This window comes from Cygnus olor, chromosome Z, assembly GCF_009769625.2.
Source record: "Cygnus olor isolate bCygOlo1 chromosome Z, bCygOlo1.pri.v2, whole genome shotgun sequence".
Taxonomy (NCBI): domain Eukaryota; kingdom Metazoa; phylum Chordata; class Aves; order Anseriformes; family Anatidae; genus Cygnus; species Cygnus olor.
The window spans coordinates 45,186,913-45,213,461 of record NC_049198.1 but is presented as its reverse complement, the minus strand read 5'-3'; the positions used below and the strand labels follow the sequence as shown (position 1 = coordinate 45,213,461).

The following is a 26,549-nucleotide window of genomic DNA, read 5'->3' as shown; positions in this document are numbered from 1 at the left end:
TTAAAACAATTTCAAATCTCATTTGATATGTTATGCACGTATGATACAGAGGAGTGTAACTTACCTTAGCCTGCTGATCAGTAGTACTCTGAACAGTACTGGAGGCCATGTAGAACCTTCTTGTAAGCAAGATCCAACTTTTGAATGGGCAGCTTGCTGGTTTTGCTCAAGCAGGTTTGTCTGGAAGGAAGAAAAGGGCAGAAATGGAAATGTCTGGCCTGGTGATCAAATCTCATGATCACTCTTATTTTTTTATTTTTTATTGACCTGGAGAATCAGGATGCAACCACATTCTCATCGTTTAGTCAGATTAAAATGACGTCTTATACTTTATTAAAATAAACTGCTGCACTTTAGCTGAGATTACTTAAACTTTGTGTTTCAGATTGCATTTTCACTTTGACATCTGTTTTTTCAGTGAAGCTGTAGTGTTTGTTACATGATAATATACTTAAACGCTTTAGATCTTTTGTTATTTATAAAACACGCAAAGAATATTCTGCTCACTGAATGCCCAAAGCTTATGCTCAGTACTCTTGTATTTGGACTTGTAGTCTTATGTTAGTAAATCACCATAATCACATTAATCTCTTAATGCCATACACTATCTTCAGTATAATCTTTTATTTTGTATACTGGTATTAGTAGCAGTAGAACTTGAGTAAGGAACTCCTCCCTTCCAGTTTGTAGGATTGTATTTCTCTTTTCTATAAAATAACAGAAATTAATTTCAAAAGCTAGAAGCAATAACACCAGTGGTTACCCCCTAGCAAAAATACTGGGAAGTACTTTACAGAAAAGTAGATTCGACTCAATGAGTTTCCTGGCTTTTTCTCTTTTCCTCTCCCACTCTCTCCTTTTCCTCTCTCTTCTTTCCTCTCTTGTGGCCTCCCCCATTTTTTTTTTTTTTCAAAAAGAAGGCGTCTGGTTTCCAGAGTGGCTTTCTAGATCTCTACCTTGAACCATGATTGTTTTTTCTCCATTCGCATCAACAGGAAAACAGGTTAAAAAATGTTTTGAATACCTAAACAGAAGATGATAACAGAAAGAAGGGGTATATATGAACAGAATTATCTGACCACTGGTTAATGTGGTAACAACTGCCTTTGTTAAATCTGTGAAACCTATGGTTGAGAAAGTTGGTTATCCTTGAAAAATAATGTTCGTGTTTTTCAGTGACACTAAAGTGTTGTGTTTTTTTCAGGCTAGTGATTTTCTTGATATACATATAAATCTTGTAGTTATTGGCGCTTTGGCCTATAAATTAAAAAAAAATCATTTATAGATAAAAAACAGCAAATGAATTTGAAATGTGCATGTGTGTATACACTATGGTTATTGCAGTAACTTTTCAAATTCACACAGTAGCACATATGAGGCTTTTTAACTCTTCCATAATTATGGCAAATCTGTTTAGTGTAGATTAACATGCTTGCCCTTGAATTGAAGCTACTGTTAAAGCAATTCAAATGAATTCACAACCATAGTTAAAGAATGCATAAAGCACTCAGATCTGTTGCTAGTATTTGTATGCATCTATTTGTTCGTCGTGTTTCTAGCTGTATGATTATTCAGTATCTGCATTTTGTGTTCATGACAGTAAGTTGGGTTCTGTACTTTCTTCCTTTCTTTTTTTCTGTCACGAAATCACCCTCAGGGCTGTGGTAATTACTTTGCATGGACTGCGTCATATGTAATTGCAGGGGGACAGGGAGAGGTGGCGTCAAAGGGTACATGCAATTTGGAAACAATATTCACAATTGCCCCAAAAGGCACTATGCAAATAGCTGTATTTTTCTTGACAGAATGTGTTACCCAAATCTCATTTTTACTCCTAATTAGTAACAACGATAGAAATAACTTTTTGAAGAAGTTATCTGTCAGAATTCTATGATGGGTGCCACATGGAGATGTTTTTTCTCTTATATTAACCCCTCTTCTAAGCCGAGTTCCCCAAATCAAAACACTTATGCTGTACTATACAGTCTGTTTCAAGAGAAAAATTGATGCCAGTGTATTCTTGGAAAAACTTGTCAATATTTTCTCATGAAGATAGGTAGGAGTATAGTTCTGGGGTAAGCTACATTTTTTTAACAAGTCTCACTGTAGCTATTCTGTTTTACAAATCCAGATTAAACCTTGAAGCAATTTTCTCCTTTCTCTCGTAATTCAAATAATGCTTTTTTTTTTTTTTTTCTCCTTTAGGTTTTACATGAAACATTTACCCATCATACGTTTTTAATGAATGGTCTTGTTCAAGGTGTTAAGGTAGGATTGTTTAAAAACTCATTTAAATCTTTATGTTCCTCTATTGTAATGAGTCTTCCCTGCATTCTACATAAGAACGTCTTGCAGACTGAGGATATAATTAGTTCTTAAACAGATTTTCCATTGTTGTAGTTGTTTTCTTATCTTGATTCAAGATTTACAGCTAAATGTTAATATCTTGAAACAAGTAGAATACATCTCAAAGTTGTTGCCTTATTTGAATGTACTAGTTGTAGTTTTGTAATCTTGTTAAGGATCCTTCTAAGAATGCAGTCAGGTTTTTAATGTCTGCTTCTTAATGTTAAATGACATATATAAAAAGCGGGTCAATGTAGCTCCGATGATGACATTGAGATTAAAAAAAATGAAGTACTTAAACCACTGAGATTTTGTTTAAGATGTGGTATAAAAGCTATTTTTTTTTGTTTTGTTTTGTTTCTGTTACCCCCTGCCCCCCCCCCAGCTTGTCTTTCTTTTATGAGTTAAATTTTGAGTGTTCTGTGATGGTCAAGAGATACAGGGTAGCTCACAGCATATGTCCGAGACCATTGCATTCCAGTGGTGGTTGTGCTAGATTGTTGCCACAAAAAAAAAAAAAAAAAATTGTAAAAAGTTCTCTAGCATAACTGAAACTCTAAAGGCTCTTCTTTGCTAACCATCTTAAAAAGAGACTTCAAAGCACTTATCATTAAGATGATTTATGATAGATAAAAACTATTTAGCTTTGTATTCTGTAACAAATTGTAACAACATGATATCTTTAGGAAGAACTTGCTATCTTGCTATCTCACATGGTGAATGGCAGAAAACCATGCACTATATGGAATGTAGGGATGTCTCAAACTGAAAAAAAGTAACTTTGTTAAAGTTACTTCTTAGCAAAACAAAGTTCTTGTTACTCCTAATGTTTTCTTTCAACTCTTACATTGTACAAAGTGCAATGTAATGAGGAGCATCATTTAAAAGCAGCCAGCTGAGGATTCCTATTGTTTTTTACAGAGCATATCTGTAGAAAAGTGCATAAATCTCTAGGTGTAAATGTATGTATTTCTGTAACAGGTATAATAAATGGGAAGATAGACTAGAGTGAACTTGGACTTCAGTGTCTGATAATTTTCTTCAAAATGTTTGTGAAACATTAAAAGTGTTCTGGATGGAACTTGGCAAAACATATTTGCATTTTACGAAAATCTGCAGGGAGCAAAAACATTAATTTTAACTGAGTAAGGCATCTAAATTTCCTAGGTTTTGGTGGTCTGGCTTTGTAACTTTTGTAGAAATTTACTTACTGAAATCATTGGAATCTGAACAGTTTATGAGGACTGGGCATAATGCTTTGTTAAAACAGTAGCCTACATGCACATGTTGAAATGGAACATCATTAGTTTAACTCTGGAATTTAAATATAAAGTTAACTGGAATAGACTTTCAGAGTAAAGAGGTGTTTACAAAACCATGTATTTACTAATGTTTGGATATATAGCAGAGTTGGATTGACCAATTAGGAGGAAGGTGTCACTTCTGGGGGTTCTGCAGAGTCAAATACATAAAAAGCTTTGCTTATTATAATTCTTCTGTGTAATACAGAACAGATCTGAGGCCTTGATTCTAGGATTTTATGAAATGTTTTGTTGTCCAAATGTGGTAACTCTTGATTAACGCAATAGAGAAAACGGGGTTATATACAAGCATTTTGTATATCCCATTCTGCTTATTGTCTGATCTCCAGTTGCATGTAGTTAGATATTCAAGATTTTAAAATACCCAGTATTTGATCCTTATTTTTTTCCATGACAACTGGTATTTGTAATCTGTCGTATGTCACTGGACCATCATTATGGCGTTCCATTGTCTCAAGTTGTCAGCGTTGCTTAAATGAGCCTCATAGTTGTTGCAAAGTACCAATATCCCATGCATGATAAATTGTATGAAGCCATAAACATCACTCCATTTTCACAGCTCAGGTTGGTTTGTTTCAGAGAATAGTTAAATTACCTGAAGGTCTCCCTTAGGATGTTCATGTCCAAGTTAGAGGGAAATTTGTGTTTAGCATCTAGCACTAAGAAGTCTTGTGATAGAAGCTAAGAAGGTCCCCTTTGTGAAGCTTGACTGTAGGTTTCGGACATTTTTAAGAAGCTTTTGCAATCTGTGTTACCACTATATTGAATCAAATTGAGCATGAGAAATGTTATGCCTCTCTTTTTTCCAATCCATTTAAGTTCAATGAATTTGAAACATAAAACATCTAAATCACAGAAAAGTAGACTGCAGAAGAAATTGTATAGAATTTCAATTACCTTTTTGCATTTAATTTCAAATCATATTGCCAATTAGGCTCATTTTTTTTTTAATATATTTTGGTTAAAGTGAAATGTAAATGTAATCATCAATTATTTTTCTTCTATCACAGGGTTTTTTGTCCTTTCTCAGTGCTCCACTAATAGGTGCTCTATCAGATGCATGGGGAAGAAAGTCTTTTCTTCTCCTTACTGTTTTCTTCACCTGTGCCCCAATTCCATTAATGAGAATAAGTCCATGGTAAGTGGTACACACAGTAATAGTGATCTTATATAGTAATATAGTAGAAATTCAATCACAGGAGTAGTTTGGGAAAGTGGGATGAGGACAGTAAGGCAAGAGTGAAGCCACTTCCCTTTCAAGACGCGATTACATTATTGTGGAGCTTTTTTTATTTAAAGGGTGTTAAAACTGTGGATCTTAAATGTAGAAGTTATGGGAAGTGATTTAGGTTACTGTATTTGCATAACTAAAACAGTAATTGAAACAGTTTGTTAACCGTAATTCATTTTTAAATTCAACTGTAATTTTTTACCCTGAGGACGCTCAAAATGCTGTAATAAACATTCCTAAAGCTAAGTGAAACTTACACTTTTCTGTGGTCAGTAAATTCTAATTGCCACAAACCAGATCCCTTAACTCTGGTTAGGAAATTTGGAAGTCCTAACTGAGTAGAAATGACTTGGTTTCAGTTTAATTTGTACTTCTTGTGAAATTTAGCATGGTGAAAGAACTTTGTACGTAATGTGTTCAGAGTTTTGCTTTCAAATCTTTACATATGGTAGTTTGTTCTTTAACTGATTGAGAAACTGAGTTCTAAGATAATTCATTTTTCATAATTTAAGCTTTCTTCAATTTTGAGAATGTGAAAATGTATAGGTATCATGACTGGAAAAGGCTGTTTCTTTTATTTGCTGTAAAGAAAATATTAGGATATCAAAAATTAAAACGCTGTTTTCCAATATTTAAGTCAAACTTCACAGTCCTGTTTTTATTCATCTCCTGTAAAGCTGTAAGTAGTTAGTTTTGGATGATTGCTTTTCATAGACTAGGTACAATCTCACTTGAAGAGAAAAGCTAAAGCTTAAATTTTCTAATTGTTGCTTTTAAATCATTAGGTGGTACTTCGCTATGATTTCGGTATCTGGAATCTTTTCTGTTACCTTTTCTGTAATATTTGCCTATGTAGCTGATGTAACACAAGAACATGAAAGAATTACAGCTTATGGACTGGTAAGACACAGTAAACTTGGGAGGAAAAAAAAAAAAGGTCAGATTATAACCTTTGTATTGAACTTGTGTTTTGGTGCACAGAATGTCTTTTGACTTTAAGTAATAAAGTTGATACAGAAAGGAATGAACCGTGCATCAAGACGTATTGTTAGAATGTCGGGAGTCTAATTTAGACTTTTTTTTACTGCTTCACAGGCTGTTCTGTGCTCATAAGAACAGAATAAGAATTTAACAACTTCACTTGCATATAGGGCATGTGCAACAAAATATCTTTTAGGTTTTGCAGGCAGGATAAGAAATGCTGATGCCAGTGCAAGTCATTTAATGCTAGTTTTAAAATATCTCTCCCCCACTTGTATGTGATTTCTTTGTAATATATAAGGGCTTTTTTTAACAGTCAAAATAGTGAGGGAGGGTGAAAATGCATAATGCAGACTATTTAGTAACTTACTGATAAACTTTTTCAGTTAGCAAGGAAAGAAGAAAATAGTTCACTTCGTACAAACTAGCCTTTCCAGAAATAATATAATTCCTGGTTAGTTTGCTTTTCTGAATATCTGTATTGGTTTAGGTTTTGTTCATCTGGAGGCCCACTAGTAGGTGGATATCCTTAGCCTTTCAACTTCACTTATCCCTTCATTGTATGTGCATCTGTTTTCACCATACAGATGCTAATACATTGATTCTTGGCAATACTGTACATTGAGCTGTTTAAGGTTTCCCTTTATTTTTGTACTTAAAAAGGTATAATTATCAGAAGATAAATTATTTAGTTCTCTTGAACTTGTGTATATTTTTTGTAGCAGAACCCAAAACAAGATTAAAAGTTCTGGAATCGATTATCACCTGTTTTTTCCTATCTATAAGGGGCCATATGTGTATTTGCCTGCCTGTAAAGAGAAAGAAAATCTAAAATTCTATAAAGTATTAGACTGAAGTGCAGTCGTTTCCATGAGGAAACGTCTCTTTCTAATCAGTTTGTTATAGCTTTTTCTTAGGACTTTTTTTAGCTTGGCATAAACCTAAACTAGCTTCTGATGTTACCTATTCTATAGAATAGACATGCAGTATGGTTTTGGTTTGGAGGCTGGAAAACAGTGGTAATTAAATCTAGCTTTTAAATATACTTTTCTGATGATCTTTGTAGTGAAATTTAACTACAGTGCTTGTGATTTTTTTATTGTGCTCCACTGTATATGAATCTAGAAAGATTTGTTAGTAGCTGCATGTCTTTACAATGTAATTTGAAGTAATACAGCTGTTGAAATTGTTGTTAGAACTAATGATTTGCTAGGTTGCTGTGCTATCCAGTGGTACAGTTGTAGCTATATACTTTTAACAAAAGCACTACATATTTCTCTTTCACCCAGATTGGTGAGGCTCAAGTTCAGTTAGACAGGCGTTAAACGTGCTGATAACTTTTTAGTGAAAGCTCATCAAAATTCTCATATTTAGAAAATAAAATCCATTTATTCAAACTCAAAGTAAGAGTTCCTTTGCTTCAGTCAAAGTTGGACTTTGAATGCATATGTTTTGTATGGTGGGCTGTGGAGGAGGATGGAGAATTTTTGGGCCTATATTCACTGTCATATGTAATTTTTGACTTAAATTTTGACTTTTTTTCCTTAGAACTGCACTCTGGGGTGAGGGATGTTGGTTCAAATTTGGGTATTATTCTGCAGTGGCAGAATAACTACTTTAACAAGTTTGTAAACTGTTCTTGTGCATAGGTATCTGCTACCTTTGCAGCAAGTTTGGTAACTAGTCCTGCCATCGGAGCATACCTCTCTGCCAGCTATGGAGATAACCTTGTTGTAATAGTGGCCACACTGGTGGCTGTTATGGACATCTGTTTCATCCTGCTAGTTGTACCAGAATCCCTGCCAGAAAAAATGAGACCTGCTTCATGGGGAGCTGCTATATCATGGGAACAAGCAGACCCTTTTGCGGTAAGATGCATTTCAATAAATAATTTAATGAATTATTTTTTGTAAGCTTCAGGAATCTGTAATCTTACTGGTAACTTGACTGTTAGTCACGTGTCTCAACGTGGTAGTCTCTGTTCTCTGCTCATGCACGAAAAGATATAGCTACATTAAAAAAACAACAACAACAACCAAATAAATCAAACTCTGTGGATTAAATGCTTCTTGAATTGAAAATGTTTGGGATGAACTTCAAAGGGAAAATGCTTTACCTCTCTTACCAGCTCACTCTTTTCTATGGTAAGAGAAATGCTAAACTCTTATGCTGCTACAGGTCACGAAACCTGATATTGTAAGATTTTTTCATATTCATTTTATGCTTTGTGCTTTATTTTTTTTTTTGTGCTTGTTTTTGCAATATCTCCTCACCATTGATTTGCAGTTTTGGTTATATTGTAATTTTTTAGCATAGAATGAATTTATAAATATTTTTTTTCCTATAGCCATATACAAAAGGGTTAAAACACATAATTTAGTCTTTCTACTGACTTGTTCATCTATTCACACTTACTGAGCTAATATGAGTTTGTGTTATGCCTTGATATCTAAGGGAGGAGAGAATGATCTTAATGAAATTATCTTGCTGGGAACATGTGAATGTTGAAAGATGAGTGACTTTCTTGAAATAATGCAGTTAAAGAATAGTTTTTCTACAATGTATTTGTTACTCAATATGAATCATATGTGTAAATAGGTGTAAGAAATGCAGAAGGAAAAATATTCCCATAATTTGGCAAGAGAAACAGTTGTAATGAGGTTGTGATATTTGCTAACACCTTTCAGAACAGTTTATTATGGAGATGAATCATTGAATCATTTAGGTTGGAAAAGACTTCTTAGATCATTTAGTCCAACCTTTAACCTAGCACTGCCAAGTCCACCATTAAACTGTGTCGTGAAGCACTACAAGTTCTTTGAAGACCTCCAGGGATAGTGATTAAACTACTTCCCTGGGCAGCCTGTTCCAATATTTCACAACCCCTTCAGTGAAGAAATTTTTCCTAATATCCAGCCCTGGATATCCTATAAAGCTCCCCTGGCATTACTTAAGACCACTTCCTCTTGTTTTATCACTTAGAGCCTGGGAGAAGAGACCAATAAGTTAGATGCAATGCATTTCCCTAAGTGTTATATCATGTTTTCAGTGAGTACTTGCAATTTGACATGGAACTGTAGCTTCAAAAATCAAATAGGAAACTTTGCAAAAAAAAAACACTCTGGTGCAAAGCACCTTATATAAGAGGGGGCAATTTCAAACTCAAACTTCAGCTTAATTATTTCTTTGTATGATTTTTGGACTAGTATATATGAGCAGAAATGGATTGCAGAAAATGAATCTGACATCTGCTTTGCTTATGCTTTCATTAGACTTAATGTTCTAATACTTGTTTTCTTTGCTTTTTCTTCCAGTCTCTGAAGAAGGTTAGAAAAGATTCTGCTGTTCTCCCAATCTGCATTACAGTGTTTCTCTCCTATCTGCCTGAGGCTGGCCAGTATTCTAGTTTTTTTCTGTATTTGCGACAGGTAAATATTAGTCACTTCACATCTTACTAAGTATGTTTAAATAGGGATTGCCTAAGACCTGTTTCTTATCAAAGGCTTTGCTTAGGAAACTGCTTTTTGTCAAAATACAGCTTTAAGGAGTAAAGGTGGGGTACTTTGCTAAATCAAGAATTGAATGATACTGGAAGCTTGACTCCTGATGCGTAATCCCAGCCATAGTTTAAGCATGTGTTAATACAGTCAAGTGGACCTTTGTTCCCACTGAATGTATCACTTTGTATGTCTTGAGGTGGGGTCCTGCCTGTTGAAGAACTATTGTGTCTGTGGGAGGTCATAGAGAACTTCTTTCTCTAGATGTATGACTTTCTGACTTTCTCTGACTCCTTTTTCTAAGGCCCATTTTTTTTCCTGTTTGCATTTCTTTGCAAGCAGTTATTCTTTAACACGAATGCTTCCTGTATGAATTCACATTACAAGCAGGGATCAATATTTTCTTTTGAGAAGTTACGTTTTTACTACTGATAGTTCTGGATTGTTCGGCATTTCTTTTATGCATTTTCTGCTTCTCTTTAGATTATTGGTTTTGGATCTGCTAGCATTGCAGCATTTATAGCTGTGGTAGGCATCCTGTCAATAATAGCTCAGGTAAGCTTTATTCTTTTTAGTGTTTTGTTGAGTAGTACAAAACTTGATTCTGGGGAACACTCTTCTGACTATTAAGTTTGTCTATAAACTTAAATACTCTAAAACATCAATATATCTTACAGTCAGTAAAGGTTACATTCATGTAGATTGTGTAAATATCTCTTTAAATATGCTTTCTTCAGAAATACTGGAAATGAAACTAAAAGTGAATCAGTAAATGTACTGAAACGCTGGCTTGAAATGATCAAAATGATGGAGGAAATTGCATTAACAATTATTAATGCAAGACCTGAAAGGAAAATAAGGTATTTGTTTTAAGCAAGTCATCCTACTTGTACCTGTTCAATTGGCTCATGCTATCAAACTCATACAAGAAAATGCATGTATTGAGATGTGTACATGGCTATTTAGGCTCAATGTGGAGGTTGAGGAATTATGAGACTTTGGTATATTTCTTTCATACCTCTTAACTGGCAACAGTGAGCTGTTTTTTGGAGGTCTTTTATACCTTATAGTAAGCAAACAAGTGTTTCAGTGAGATATGTTGTCTCTTTCCTTTATCCATGTAAATCTTGCTGCCAAAGGTGTATTTCCTCATTTGTGTGTCTTTATGGCTATAGTTTGCCTTCCTGTTGTGACTACAGAAAGGGGAATGGCACATGTAATATGCTGTAACCTTGTTGCCATCCTCTGCAGAGTGGACCTCTTATTTTGCTGTAAACAACACATTCCTCAGTGTTTATTGGTTCTACTGATGTCAGTTGTCCTTGATTATAAATACAAGTCATTATTTTAATCCTTGCTTTGTTCTGATGCTTTTATGTGCACTCATATTTGCTAATCATACTTTATTTAGACCAGCATTTTTACTAAAACTTTACTAATACTTTAGTATACTTTAGTATTTTGCTAAAAATGGCTGCTGTTTGGCTTCATAATTTTCAATAGTAGAAGGAGGAAACTCCACTGTTCTTTTTTTTTTTTTTAACTCTTCGAAGAATGCAGATTATTGAAATAAGCTTTGCTCCATAAATACCGATTTGCACTGGCATGCTGGTTGTCCTCAGACAGAACTGATAACGTAGCTATAAACTATTGTATTCTTCTGTTATTTAACTTTCAAAGTATTTGTGTCTAAGAATGGGAACAATTAAAAAAACTAGTGTCAGTAAGATGTATATGAAAGAGGAAGCATGCTGTGCTCTGCAATCCTTCTGGTTCCTGTTTTGTGGCTTTTTAATGACGCATTGCTGAATTTCTCATGTTAAAGAAAAGTGCACTTTTAACTGAGTGAGGCAGTCCAAATGGATTTTGCCTTTCTGAGAACTTCATCTTCTTGCCATGGGTCTATTGCTGTTGTATATGAATTTGGCTTTCCTTCACCCTTAGCACTAATGCCTCTTAAAACAGATGAAAAACTGCGGTCCACTTTAAGTATTAGTTTCTATGTGCAAATAAAAAGGCTGTAAGAATGGTGTAAAGAGTAAGCACAATATGAAATTAAATGTGTGGTAAAAGGGCTTGGCCAAATTTTAGTGCATGTAGTGAACTTAGAAGATCAACAGGATTTACATAATGGTTTTGACTGTAAAGCCAGGTAGTAATTCACCTGGCCTAAAGACTTTTTTTTTTTTCCATAAGCCAACAGTCTTTTATTCTTTGAGTATAAGTTGATCCTGGTAAATTCATCCTGTATCTTAACTTGGTACCAGTATTTTTTGTGGAACTCTCTAGCCTGTAAGGAAATAGTATTTTAGGAGTAGAAACAGAAGCCTGTTTATAGTAGCATTTCAGTGTCTGTTTCTATGTACATAGACAAGGCAAAACATATACTTCTGGATGTTCTGAAGTAGAAACACAGTAATAGTTAAGAATAGTAGCATCAACTTTTGATATTAAGGTAGTCTGCATTTTAGACTTGCATAAATGGAAAGTACGTGCATGAATAGTGTGAATGAACTCAGCAGTTGGAAGGTCATTTTAGCAATCAGATGTTTTTTTAAACTTTCGGATGAACAATTTCTCTTGCAGACCGTGTTTCTCAGTATCTCGATGAGGTCAATAGGGAACAAAAATACAGTTCTCCTGGGTCTTGCCTTTCAAATTCTTCAGTTGGCTTGGTATGGTTTTGGATCTCAGTCTTGGTAAGTGTGTGTTTTCATATATGCATTTCTGATACAGAACTAAGAGTATCTCTCCAAGAAATCCTTGCAGTTAATTCTGTCATAATGGATATTTAAATGTTTTCTGAATTAAACATGATTATTTGCATTACACTGCCAAAGTTCAGTTTGTATTTTGCATTTATAGTAATGATAGAGTTTTCCATGTATGTACTGTAAATTGGAGAGTAACAGCCCTTTTGAAAAATTAATCTTTGTAATATTTTACTATGTTGAGTTTTATATCTACAAATGGATGAAACTTCTTAAACTCACAAACTAATAAGTAGCATGTTCTTTCCAATAATTCCTATAGATTAATTCTGTCAAACAGTTTCTGGGCCTCTACCTTTTTCTACCCTTTTGTTCTTCTGCTGTAACTGTTTTTGGTCATAGAAACTATCTAGAGCTGCTTTTATTAGAAAAACTAATAAGTAAATAAGTAATGTGAATTGAAATGATGAGCTGCAACAGCTCTTTCCTTACGAAGTTTGTCCTACTAACAGAGCTATGAATGTATCAGAGCACTTCCTAGAGAGTTATTATACAAGTGTTGTATACTGTGTAACAACAATAGGTAGTTAAACACCACCAAGGTGCCCTGTCATTCCCCCTCTTCAGTAGAATAGGGGGAAAAATGCAATGAAAAAGCACCTGGGTGAGATAAAGAGAGGGAGATCACTTACCAGTTACTATCATGGACAAAATGTACTCAGCACAGGGAAGATTAATGTAATTTATTGTCAATAACAGATTAGGACATTGAGAACTAAAAGCAAACTGAAAACACATTTTCCCCATCTCTCCCCCCTCCCCGCCTTCTCCCCTCCCAACCCTTGCACCTTCTTCTATTTCCTCCCCACTAAGCAGCGCAGAGGAATGGGTGTTGCAGTCTGTCCATAATGCTTCATCTCTGCCACTCATGCTCTTCCCCCAGCTCCAGCATGAGGTCCCTCCCATGAGATGCAGTCCTGGCTAGGAATCAGCTCTTGCATGGGCTGTCAATGGGCTGCAGCTTCTGGCAGGTCAGGTCTACCTACTCTGTTATGGGCTTCTCTGTGGTCTGCAGTGTGGAGATTAGAGATCGGCTCCGCTGTGGGACCCATGGATTGCAGGGGTACAGTCTGCTCTACCATGGGCCTTGCCACAGAGGAACTTCTGCTCTGGTGCCTGGAGCACTTCCTGCCCTCCTGCAAGGAGACCTTGGGGTCTGCAGTGCTGTTTCCTCTCACATTTTCTCACTGCTTTTTCACAGCTGCTGCAACACAACTTTTTTTTTTCTTTTTCTTTTTTTTTTTCTCCCTCTTTCTTAAATATGCTGTTATAGAGGCACAACAGGTTTGATTACGGGCTCAGCTTTAGCCAGCAGCAGGTCCCTTTTGGAGCCGGCTGGAACTGGCGCTTACCTGATGTGGCTCAGCTCTTAGTCTCTTCTCACAAGGCCACACCTGCAGCCCCCCTGCTACCAAAACCTTGCCATGTAAACCCAATGCCACAAGTTACACTGTTTCACTGGAAAACTCAATGAAAATCATCTTTTTACAGCCTATGGAGACAACAAGCCAGTATAGCACTTCATTTTTACTCCCTTTATCATCTCCATTTTAATAGCTAGCAGAGATTTACATGCACTTTTATTTCGGCAAGCTCAGGGTAATTTATGGGAGGGGGAACAAGCAGAAGGCCCTGACCAGATAATTACTACTCTTTAGGTATTATAATAAGAGCATTTTTGAAAATTCATTAAGCCTTAAATGTGCATGCCCTTGTGGCCATTCTTGCAGGGTGGATATAGCAGGGAGGAAAGAAAAGTGACAGGGAAGTAATTACATGGGTATTCTCACTTTTAATTCAGATTGTGTGCTTAACACAGGATGATGTGGGCAGCCGGAGCTGTAGCAGCCATGTCAAGCATTACATTCCCAGCAATCAGTGCTCTGGTTTCACGAAATTCAGAATCAGATCAACAAGGTGAGCATTGAATGAATTTGTTTGAGCATTTTGAATGACTGTCCTGTCCAGAAAGCAGAATATTCACCTAGGTGTACTTTTTAAATACGTTGGTGAGTAATGAGTTTTGCTGGTAGTAGCTGTAGAAGACTACCAACCCATGTAGAGAGGAAGCAGGTGCACGCATTTATCAAATTTGCAGTGCAAAATGCATAGTTTGCATCTAACCAGTTAGTTCTCTACTAGCTTCCTCTAAAATTACTGCAAAAGCAACGACAAAAAAAAACTTCAATGTTTTTCCCTTCCTTTTTTTTGTTAAAAGTAACCTTCAGATAGTGATTTAATTTAATCACATGACAAATTTAATAGTACTACCTTTTTAACAGAAACTAAAAACGTATATTAAAACCAAATTAGAATAAACCTATACAAGAAAATTTTCAATTTTGTGTGGGAAAGTTTGTCTTTTTTCCTATAATACTTCAGATTTTCAGGAAATAGAAAAGGGCACTTGATTAAATAGCTGGTCTGAGAAAACAGAAACATGAGAAAGATATGTGATTGTGATTGATGGGAAGGAGAATAAAAACCAGAAAGAATCCTCTTAAGTGAGTTGTCACATAGAATAATGCTGCCACATAGTAATTGAATTTAGTGTTCTCTTTTAAAAAATCCCATACATATAAATGATAAGTATCATTCTTGCTTTAACACTATACAATTTGAAATTAGGTAAGTGCAGTTAATATAGGAAGCACTAAGGAGGTACAGTTCTAGGAAGTAGATTTCTACGGTTAGAAGGGTGTATAAGGCAGTATTTTACATGGCTTTTTGATCATTCTGCCCCCTCCTCTGCTCCAATTTTTGTTTCTAATAAAGACATTTAAAAGATTTAGAAGACCAGTTTTCTACTGAAGTCGTGAAATTAATAGTTTAATTAAAAGGTGTTGATCTTTCATTTTACATTGAGAAAACTACTGCTAATAGCTTGATCATATAATGCTGTCCAGAGTGAAGTTTTGCCACCTAGTGGCAACAAAGATTTTTCAACTTACATGTCAACCTATGGTGAAAGAACTCGGACAACTTTCTTTTTGGCCTATTTGCTTTCCTGTGGTTCTGCAAGTTACTGCTGCAAGAAGGAAAGCATTATGCAGACAACTAACATCATAAAAATACTGCCATGTAGCATATTAGTCTTTAGGACTGTCAAAATACTGCACCTTTTACACTGTCATCTGTTATCACTTTTTGAGCTTGGAACAAAAATATAACCATAGGAGTTTGATTAATGAAGGTTTCTAATCAGCATTTCAAAATACTTCAGGCTAAAATTGCAGGCAATATAGTATTATGAATTTATTGTAGTACTGTTGAATTTAACACCACAAGTAATTTCAGTACCACACCTGGTACTGAAATCCTGGTTTCAGACTGAAGAAGTGAAGCCATTAATTACAGTTTGTTCATATGTTGCTAATAATGTTCCTTAATATGTAGATAAATTACTCTAATTTTCACTTGAAAATAAACTGGGCAAGTACCATGCTTAACCTTTGCCACCTTCATTGGTTGAGGGTAGGATAACTGCAGTGCAGAAAATTAGACTTGCACGTAAATTAAGAACTCAAATGGATTCCAGTGGAGTTAAAGTACAATAACATAGCTATGGTTGTACAGATGATACTTTGATCCAGAAAGTTATTTTAAAAGTTATTTTAAAAGTATTTAGAATCATAGAATCATAGAATATTCCAAGTTGGAAGGGACCCATAAGGATCATCAAGTCCAACTCCTTTAAGAAGTTAGCATGTAGAAATAATTGTAGGATGTGCTATTTTGAAACAGCCATAAGAATACACTTTGAGCTGTTTGCTTTGAGTATTACATTCTTGATTGTAAAAACAACGACAACAAAACACTTTTTTTTTTCTTCATTAGGTGTTGTCCAAGGAATAATAACTGGAATAAGAGGTCTGTGCAATGGCCTGGGACCAGCACTGTATGGCTTTATTTTCTTTCTCTTTCATGTGGAGCTCAATGAATTACCACCAGATCAGACTTCTGAAAAAAACACAATGCTAGATCCCAGGGGTGAGGTAAGTTTAAAATTATGTGAAGTTTGCAGTATAAAATTTTGTGGGGTAAAAGTCTGCCACGTGTCAATTGTTTTGTGCATGTTTCTGGTTTTCTGATCAGTGTGCAGATCAGGTGAGGAGTTGTAGATGCACAAAAGTCATATTGCAGATCACATATGAACTGGTTTGCATACAGTTTATAGTCAGTGTAAATGTCTCTCAGTATCTCTAGTCTTAATGGTATAGTTCTTAAGACAGAAGTCAGTGTACTTTAAACTTTATGAATTCTTTGTTCTGCTTATTTCCCTGCAGAGAGCAATCATTCCTGGTCCACCGTTCCTGGTAGGAGCATGTATTGTTCTTCTGGCTTTTCTAGTCGCCTTATTTATTCCTGAGCACAGCAAAACCAGCAGCACCAGAAAACACAGCAACAGCATCAGCAGTACTCTGAGCAACAACCTAGACCGAAGTAGTGAAGAAGACATTGAACCGTTGCTGCAAGATAGCAGTGTATGAAGGCTGACTTCTGAGGAGACTATGGACAAATTAATGCACTGAATTGCAGGTCGGCAAGCTTGGTAGGATGTGTGTGGACCTCCAAAAGGAATGTAGCCATGTGCAAGGGAAGACCACATTATTATGATACTTCAGGTTGATACCACAGTTGCTGGAGGGCTTGTTTAGTTTTTGAGGTCACAGCTATGTGTGATTCTATTCAATGTGACTGCAAATGCTATGTCAAATCCTTACATTGGGCAGAAATGTGAATATTTTTCAAAGATTGAATGTTCAGTTCCCAAAGTCCTATGCGAAATGATCAGACTTGAGGCAGAACAGTTTCTGCCGTCACTTCCGAGGTTGTTTTGCATTTTTTATGCCTTTTGTCTGCACGTATGGCCCATGTAGTCCTCATGGTATGAGAAGGACTGATCTATATATTTCTGATATCTGAAATACTGTCTATCAGAAAAAGTCTTTATTTCTCAAAGACATTCTCAAACATTTTTTAGTAACAAGAAGTCCAGTAGTTACCAGAAGGCACTGATAAAACTGAGATAACTTCTGAGGGTGCATGATCACATGTGGCAGCCACTACCCATGAATGAAGGTCATATTGAAGTCTTAAACCCACTTTCCAGAGAAATCAGTTCTGCACAGTTCAAGCAAATCCAGGTGGCATCTGAAAGCACTGGTTGCATTAATGTTTTGCCGATTTTAAAATAAATAAATAGAATTTTGCTTATAAAATGAGCAGCATCAGAAATATGTACACTCCTGACTTCAGAAGCAGGAAAAGCAGTGGGTGTGAGAGTAGTTTACAACAATAAGTATGTATATTTATTGCATTTTGTCACTTTATCTGCCGTATGAAATAATCTTTACTATTAATTCTTTTCACGCCTGCCTTAACTGCTACTTAGTGTTTAGTTATTAATCATATTTAGCCTTTTTATCAGTGTCTTACCTGCTGAATCTCATGGATATATTCATATCTAATTTTCCTTTCTAAAAGATGCTTTAAAGGAGATATGGCTACAAATATACTAATTTTTAGAGACATTTTATGAAAAATATACAGATTTATATATGTATTTTGCTGCAGTGTAAATGGACCATTAAACCCAACTTTATTGAAGTACTCCTATGAATGTTTTATATGTATGCAATATATGTAGATATTTGTAAGGAGTTCTAATTTTTCCAGATGGGTGCTGTGTAAATCATGTATTATAAATGTAATGACGATACTGACAGATATACAGTTTTTTAAAAGGATTGTGTATTGACTGAACAAATTTTAAAAATATATATTTTGAAACTTGTTCCACGTTAAGCAATGATATCAAACCTTTTGTACTATATGGTTTGGTTAAGTTAATAAGCTTCCTAATGCATAATAAATCTTGGGCTTTCTAGATTTTGTCTGTGCATGTTCTTCTAGTTTCACCATTGTGTCTTCCTTGGTTCAGAATGGAAAAGGTTTGATCCCAGTGCTGTGGCACTGAATCTGTCATCAAACATGGTGCAATGCATACTTTGAGCAAAAGTCCATATGGTGTCTGACATGGTGTCCACTGGGGTAGAGAAGTGGAAAGAGTGGAAAGGAAGTAAGCTTAGAAAAAAAAAAAAAAAGAGTAAAAGAGGCAGTTCTGATCTGAACAGTACTACAGCCTTTAGATGCTTTTTCTGAGGAGGCTTAGGTATTTTTTGTTTTGAATTATTTGGAATTCAAACCTAAGCTTTTATGATGGGTATTTCAGTTTTGCTGCATGCCAGACTGCAGTCAAGTAAGTTTTGCTGTGTCCCAGTGTAGAATGTCTTAAACCTGACAAGAAACTGAAGAGATAATATGGTATGTTAATATTAAAATTGGTCAAATTTATTACTAATAGTAATAAATAGGAATAAATAGGAATGGATCACATTTGAATTTTTAAAGAACAACTTACTGTTAATAAAGAACAGCTTTGGATAGATTGACTAGCTAATGCAAGTGCATCTTCCACATGCTGTGGTCTTCTAGAACAGTCATCTTAACTTTTGATTATGCATCTATATCAGTCAACGTTTTTTTTTCTGAGTATGCACACTTACAGCATATATTTGTTCAATATTATATTACAAATGTTTTATAAACCTGGGGAAAAGAATTTTCAGGACGTTAAAAAGAAAAAAAAAACATTCCTTTTTTAATAACAAGAAAATTCTTGTTACTTCTTAATTTCTTTCATAATAACAAACTATATACCTGTACTGTTGTACTAATATACATTGTAAAACCTAAAAATGGAAATGAAAGAAGGATGAGATACAGATGAAGTAAAAAATTTAAGTGTTTTAATAGTTCAAAAACCTCTTTGGTCTCACTAGAGACCACTACTCACTAGTGAATAATGTGATGGAATATGGTTCATAAGTTTTGAAAATCTTGTTTTAATGTTGATACAGCAATGCAGAGGTGCTGTTCTATGGTCAGTTTATTTCAATACATGGTTTTAATGGCTGTAATTGCTGAAAAAGATACCTCAAAAAAGTACGTAGAGACAAATGGAAAAAAATTACATGGTTGGTTGCTCTTACTAAATCAATACTGTTTTTTTAAATCCCATCTACCAATTATGTTGAAATTTTTGTTAAAATTCTGCTAGCAAGTTTGTCTTTCCAGGTGTCAGTCGTTTGTTCTTGCAAGCCAGCTAAGGTGTTGGATTTTTGTTTTTAACAAATGGGTTCAAAACCCACTTCAGATTCTTCATTTGGAAAACTTTTAAACAGGTTAGAAAAATTCTCTTTCAAAGTTCAATTGTACAGATATGAGAGTTCTTATAGGTGGTACTTGCACAGGTTTTGGCAGCAAAGTCAAGTGATGCTCTAAGCATTTCCAAATGTTTTCTAAATGCTCTTGCCATAAAGCAGTTTTGTTTTATTAAAAAAAATAGTTATTGTTAAAACTTAATCTTGAAGGAACAGGTTTTTTTTGGTTTGTATGTTTTGTTTATGTTTTAAGGTATCTGCTAGGTGCCATAGCCCTGACAAGCACTTGTCATCACTGAAAAGGTCAGCAAATTTGGAATGCTTGCTTGTCATCTTGTGAAGATGTGTACTCATCCTTAAGTCTGACAGCTGTTTTAAGTACTGTGCCCCTCTTGTTCCAATGTATTGTAACTATTCTAATATTTGAAGGCTTTGTTTTTATAAAATTAACCACATTGACAATATCTGGTAGCAATTTGTGTGCTTCCAGTTCAGACTTATTTGCTGCACTTGCTTGTCTGTGAATGATGCAGTGAAAGGATTTCACTGTAAACTTTCTGAAAAAAACACAGAACTTTAAGTGCAGTTGAAATAGCTCCTTCACTGATGGAGGGGCTTGCACAGTTTTTCTATAAAACATTATTTTTATTAATGAAGCTGTTGAGAATGCATCTTTTCCAGTACGTCTTTCCTTTACTGGCTCACTAAAAAGTAGTAGCTCATGCATTGCATCATTTAAGCAATCTAGCAAATACCATAAGCTGAGACCTGTTCTTTCATAGCAAACCTCTCATACTGTGTGATTTGTTCTAATACATATTTCTTCAAATATTCAGCAGTATTTTCTGTGTATTTTCCAACAGTATTTTCTGAAAAGGAATGTATTTTATTTTGTCCCATATTGTTTTATGGGCAATGTTTCAGCCATTTTTACTCAAGCATGAAGAACAAATGTGTTCCCAGTGGTATGTGGCTTTTTGTATTCACATTAGAAGCCTCTTCTGAAGTTTCTTAAAATTTATCATTATGTTTAATGAAATTTTTTAAAGTACTGAATTGAATATTGCATGATTTCCAGCATCACTGGGGGGGGGCGTGGAGTAGGTTTGTCTTCATGCTCTGGATTTTCTGTTTTAATTGTATTGCTAATCCTGATGGTTTCATACTGCCATTAGCTAACATCTCAAGGCACAACATAAACTTAAACAGGATCATTGTTAACAGGAGTGGATGTAAATCAGTATTTCAAGTAGTCTTGTTGATGATTTGAGTTCTTTTTGTCCAATGTTTGTTGAATCTGATTAGGTTGTCATTGTCAGCCACATTACAAGGTAATAACAAAGAGGTTTTACTAGGAGTAGAAGAATCAGCTTTGCAATTTTGTTTACGTCTGCTTGTATTATTAGTACATTCTAGACTCTTCAATCAATAGTTCCTTTGAAGGAATCATTTTAAGCTACTTCTAAGAGTTACTTTAAAATGAGAAAATACAATCCACAGAGCTACTTAATTACGCATATGTGAACTGCAATACTTCTCAATATCCTGAAAGTGAGTGAATGAGTGAGGGTGCCCCTGTAAGCCACTCCAAACTGTGAAGCACCCACTCTTCCCATGGGGTACTTTATAATGTGTGACCGACATACAGACCAAGCAGTGGAGTCAATGTCAATATATGTATTAAATGTTAGTAAAGCTTCATTTCCTTTTTATTTTTATTTATTTATTTTTTATTTATTTTAGATGAGAAGAAATTTAAACAGAAGTTCTAGTATTTTCTTCCTGTATCACAGTGGGTTCTCTTGCACACCCTGTGGAGTGTGTGCATCCCACTTTGGAGACCACTGTTCCAGAGCATGCATTTTTGTTGTGTAACAGTGTGCAATAACAGCAAATGCCTCACTTTGTCAGAGAGGGAATAGGTGTGCTTTAGGGCAGCTGCTCTTTTCTGCTTGTACTGAGTTAGGCTTCACTGATACAGAGAAAAGACATTTTAATTGTTCTGCTTCTGTGCATCTTCCCCTCCCCACCACCCCCATCATCTTCAGTAGAATGTATTGTGTCTTGGGAGCTCCATGGTGATTGGTGAATATAGACAAAGGCTTAAATCCCACGTGTTTAAAGAAATACATGAAACCAGGTTTCTGTGTTCTGGACAACTTCCCTTGAAAAAGTGTAGCAGAAAAAAACGACAGTATGTCTTCTCTCATGGTGCAAAGGAGTAGTCTTGCTCTGCTCTCCAAAATAATATACTTTGCAATAAGGGAAAGGAGGATGTTGGGCTGGGTTCAAAATACAATTTTAGGCCTGAGATTCTTACTCCCTGGCCCTTATAGACTGTCATATATATTGTGTTGGTGTAAAGGTAACTTTACCTTATGTATTGTATATGCAGCATTAGTTCCTAAAAGCAGGAACATTAAAATCCTTCCTTGAATTGAAAAAAGTTGCAGGATCACTTGCTGAATCCCTGGGGAGTATAGAACCAGGTAATGTAAATTCAGTCAACTAAATTAAGTCCTAACTATTTTAATTCCAGGATATTTTTTATAATACTTGGTTCTGTTGGCAGCTTATGATTGCATATACAACTGAGAATTTAGGCTTATAGATTTCAGAAAGTTGTTTGTATCTCAAGTGTCCCTTGCTGTAATAAATTGTAATTACAGTAGGTTGTAATTCTTAAGTAGCAATATAATTGTGTAAGAAACAAACGGCAATGGAAAGTGTGCTGTTAGCTCTACTCTGAAAGCAAAAATTTGATCAGAAGGACATTGTTTAGACAGGGTGCAACAAAAACTGACAGTGAGCAATGGGCAAGAAACATCAGCAATGTCAGATGATTTTCCTACATGTATGGAAAATGTTGATACTCTTGAGACCTAGCTGTAATAGTATTATTTTCTCCAGAATATCTTTTTAAGGGTAAGTATTTTTCTTTCCCTTCTCTATCCAGTTTTGATCTTAAGTTATGCTTAAAATATATAATCACATTTTTAAGCTTTGAAGAAACATATTGCATTTTTTGGAAGTGATGAGTTCTTTGTCGCTAAAGAAACTTAATCATATGTGGAGATGTCTGCTCTAGGGTATGCAGCTGCAACTTTTTTCAACCCAATGCCTTTTCTCAGAGCAATGACTCAAACACCTCTGTGAAAAAATAGTGAAGGAAAACAAACATGACTGAATCTTGTAGCAATAGACTGAAGTGTTAAATGCTGAGACGAAACATACAAATGAAACATACAATTATAAGCATCCTTGCATGTTGCTTAACACTCCAGTTTTTTAAGACAGTCTTTTTTATGCTTACATAAGCACTGAAGTGTATTTTGTAATCATGGGCTGCATCTGTAACTGGTTTATACATAATTGCAACATTGAGCTTCTGTAGGCTTGCCCAGCTGGGCTTCCAACCTGTGCTGTTTGCTCATGCTTAAATGCACTGGGAGGTTTTAATTCAGCACAAACAGTGATCCTAGCAAGTTTTAAACTTTTGAGTGCTAATAGAACACTTTGTACATCCATTTACATATTGTTTTTTTCTAACACAGAGAGAAATAAAACCAAAAAAGAGCATGAGGAATATAAATATTCTCTAGACTGCGCTGTATAAAGTCAACTGTGTTCTGCAGATCCTTGTCAGGAACACATTTTGACCTCTGAAATAGGTTGATAGCCTCTGGGTGGTCCTTAAGAGGCAAAAGCTGTTTTCAGGGCTGCTAATTTAAGATCTGAGCTTGAGTGGTTAAGGATTTAATGTGTTTAGAAAATGTTTCCCTTTCTCAACAACATGCAAGTTTTCCCTACCAATGAGTTAGCTTTCATTTTTCAGATGTGAAGGTATGTTGTAGAAAATATCTTGGAAAATATGGAATACTGAAAACTTCTAATAATTATGGAACTAGATAGTCAAAACCAAACTATTTTCTTTAATCATTTTACTACAAATTATATAAAAACAGAAGATGTGGCAAGATAAATAGAAGACTGATTTTTAGGGTTTCAGAATAATTCTGAAAATTATTTATCCATACATGAAATTTAGTAGCAGCAACACTCCTACCTTTCCTGGAGGTGAAAGAAAAGAAAAATGTGATAAAGGGCAGACTGTCAGGCAGCATATTATGAACAAAATATTTTCCTAGGGTACTGTCTCAACAAGAGTGGGCTGGTGCCACTTTGTCATCACAGCATCTGTCAAAAGGAAAAACAACTCTAGGCAATAAGCAAAGGTAGTAAAAACAACTAATTTGCCCTATTTCTTCCATCTCTACTGGGTAAAAAACATCAAGCTACAATGTAGCAATAATATTAAAAAGCACTGCACAGGCAACTCAAGAAGGTGGTTAAGACCTGGGTCTTTTATTTTGTTAGGAAATACACAAAGGTAAAAGCTTATCTCTACCTTGGTGGAAGAAGCCCAGGGCAAAGATCTCAGAATTTCTTTGCTTTTAGTCAATGTTGAATGAGGTTGTGTTTGTAAAAGAGACTACAAAATCAGTATTTTTATTTTTTTAAAAAAGATGTTTCTTTTTCATCTATTACAAAGACTGCAAACTCAACTTAAGATTTTCCACTTGTGTTGTTATATTTCTAGCACAATTACCAGAAATTCTGACCCACCTGAAGTGTAGGGTGAGTGTAGAAGAAGTGCATTTGAAATAGAATGGGGGCTACTGAAGAGAGAGAAGGAAAGAAAACAGCTTGACTTTCAACTAGTTGTCTTTTGTAAGCATCTGAATTTTCATATCTGATAAAGATCTCATGAAGTGAGCAAGCTTTATCTGGAAAATGAGACAATGGAGATTAGTACAGGTTGCAAGAAAGCTTTCTTAAAATTGTTTATTTAAAAAGTGTTTTCCTTCTAGTAAGAGCTAACTATGAAATGGAATATTTTGACAACCCTCTGATAAACCACTTTAGCCAAGGTTATATCTGAAAACTCTCTCTTTTTTTTTTTTAATAAGTTATATGAATTAAAAGCTTATAGAAAAACCTGTACACCAAGCTTGGTCTATAAAAACAAAAAAATTTGCTTGCAAAGAAAAACACTCAACCTAATCTCACAGATTAATTTTCCTTTGATAGCCCACGTGCTGCAACTTTTCTAATATTCATTCATCCTCATAGAGGAACGTGCATGGCTTCAGGTACTTTTTACTTTAAAGCTGTGAGAGTCCATCTGCTGCAGTCAAGTCATTCTGTGGCTGATGCCAGTAGCATATATTTCTGCTTAACACACATCTGTTTTTTTTTTCTTTTTTTTTTTCCTTCATTTATTTGTTATATATATATTTTGTATATATTTATATATATATATTTGTATTCCAGTATGTTTTTTTCCAATGACATGGCAATTCTTGCCTTATTTCTCTCCATGTGACTTTTGAGAATATTTCTAGTAGTTATATACATAAATGTGCATAGCAGCAAATAACCATACTTGAATCAGAGAGTTCAGATGCTTGTTAACAAGGAAATGTAAGTTTAATGTTTTCTTATGTCTTTTTTTTTTTTTTTTTTTTCCTCTTGGATTTAAAAAAAATAAAAATAATAATTTAAGGAAAGGTCATGCAGCAGTGCTATTTAGAGTACTGTATGTGCTGGTAATTTAAGCCTTGACTGCATTATTTTCTTCTTAGCCATGATTTAGATGATTAGTCCCCTTGACAGCAGCGACTTGAAGTGTCTGACACTGCTTGTTGTAGCTGTCTAGAAAATCTAGTGTTAACAGTAAAAATATCAGAAAATCTTGACTTGTTTTTTTACCATGGTGTTAGCCTTTATGTCATGGTCTCAGGAAATCTTTAAGGTGTAGGTATCTTTGTAAGGAGATTACAGCTTTATTACTGAGTGGAATTAGTCATAGAAGAAAATCTTATCTGGAGGAGTGATATATTCATTTTGTTTGATTTAAAGTGAGGCATTGACCTTCATACGTTAGAGTAAAAAACATCACACATACTTTTTTGGATGTTAGTCTGATACCTTCTTTTTACCTCTTTCAGAACATAAGATATCTGCAAAAAAGCTACTGAACTGTTTAAGAAATTATACTGGGTATCACCCTTCAACCCAAAGGACCGTAAAGAGCTTTACCAACTAACTGGTTGTAAGCATATTTTCTAATCTTGTGTAAGACAGTTCCCAATAACATATAGAGTGAGAGGATGAAGAATTCTTCTCATCTTGATCTCTTTGAAAGTTTCGGTTGTGAAAATTGCGATCAGTTTCACTAACACATTCTGAGGCTGGAATAAAAGTCCTCACTGATGCACAATGCAGTATAGTCACTGTTGTTCATACCTCTTATCAGACAGGAGTGTATTTAATTTTAATTTGCTGTAATATATTAACCATAAGTAAACTACAAAGGAATTTGTTGATGGACATGTTCCCATCTTCTGATGTAAACATTTGTAAGTAAAAGTAACTCACATTTGTAAGTAAAAGGTACATCACCCTGAAAACCAAAATGCATGAAACAAATGAGCCTTTGCAATATTCGCTTCACTATCAACCATGCAAATTTTGGTATGAAGTTTTAGTAAGTTGGAGTCATTTGTCTGCTGCCTATTTGCATATATACTAGTCTGGATTTCACCAAACTGGAGGGGAAAAAAAAAAAACACAAAACAACTCTTGAAAATTATTAATGTCTCTGTGGTATGAATGCATTTGCCAGAGCAGATGATGGAAAATAGAAAGCATAAACATAGGAAACAATAGGATACCTTTGACAAGAGTCAGCTGTTGTGTTCAATGAACTTGTGATTGAAAACAGTCAGACACAGGAGGAGCTGCACCTCTCTGGCTAAATATGGTTACTGAGAGAAAAATGTTACTGAGCAACAATTGGAACCAACTAAGAATTCATCTGAAAGAATATTCAGATATTTGTATGCAAACCATCAAGTTTTATATTTTTGAAATGTCATTAGAACAGTGTGCTAAAGACTTAAAAACAGTTAGACAAGGGTATGGTATGTGTTAACTGCTGCAGAACATTGCAGATATTTTCATTCTGATGACATGATAGCAAAAATTAAAAATAATAATAAAAATTGAAATCTTCGTGATAAGATGTCAAAGCCTGCAGCCATAAAGTGTCCACATAGGAAAACCAAAGAACCATGACTCAGGCATTTTGCATAAGATTTACAAGGGGTTAG

General features: G+C 35.0%; 1 protein-coding gene across 2 annotated transcripts in view; it reads left to right on the top strand.

Moving 5' to 3' along the window:
- LOC121061959 (hippocampus abundant transcript-like protein 1) overlaps positions 1-18,036 on the top strand; it is a 32,397-nt gene extending 14,361 nt beyond the window's left edge. For both annotated transcript variants that reach the window (XM_040541453.1, XM_040541454.1), the window contains exons 3-12: positions 2,206-2,268; positions 4,679-4,806; positions 5,685-5,799; positions 7,530-7,748; positions 9,195-9,308; positions 9,861-9,932; positions 11,964-12,076; positions 13,968-14,065; positions 15,986-16,143; positions 16,435-18,036. In XM_040541453.1, the coding sequence (XP_040397387.1) occupies positions 2,206-2,268; positions 4,679-4,806; positions 5,685-5,799; positions 7,530-7,748; positions 9,195-9,308; positions 9,861-9,932; positions 11,964-12,076; positions 13,968-14,065; positions 15,986-16,143; positions 16,435-16,638 (1,284 nt within the window). In that variant the 3' untranslated portion in view covers positions 16,639-18,036. The remainder of the gene's footprint in view (positions 1-2,205; positions 2,269-4,678; positions 4,807-5,684; positions 5,800-7,529; positions 7,749-9,194; positions 9,309-9,860; positions 9,933-11,963; positions 12,077-13,967; positions 14,066-15,985; positions 16,144-16,434) is intronic.
- The last annotated feature ends 8,513 nt before the right edge of the window (positions 18,037-26,549 follow it).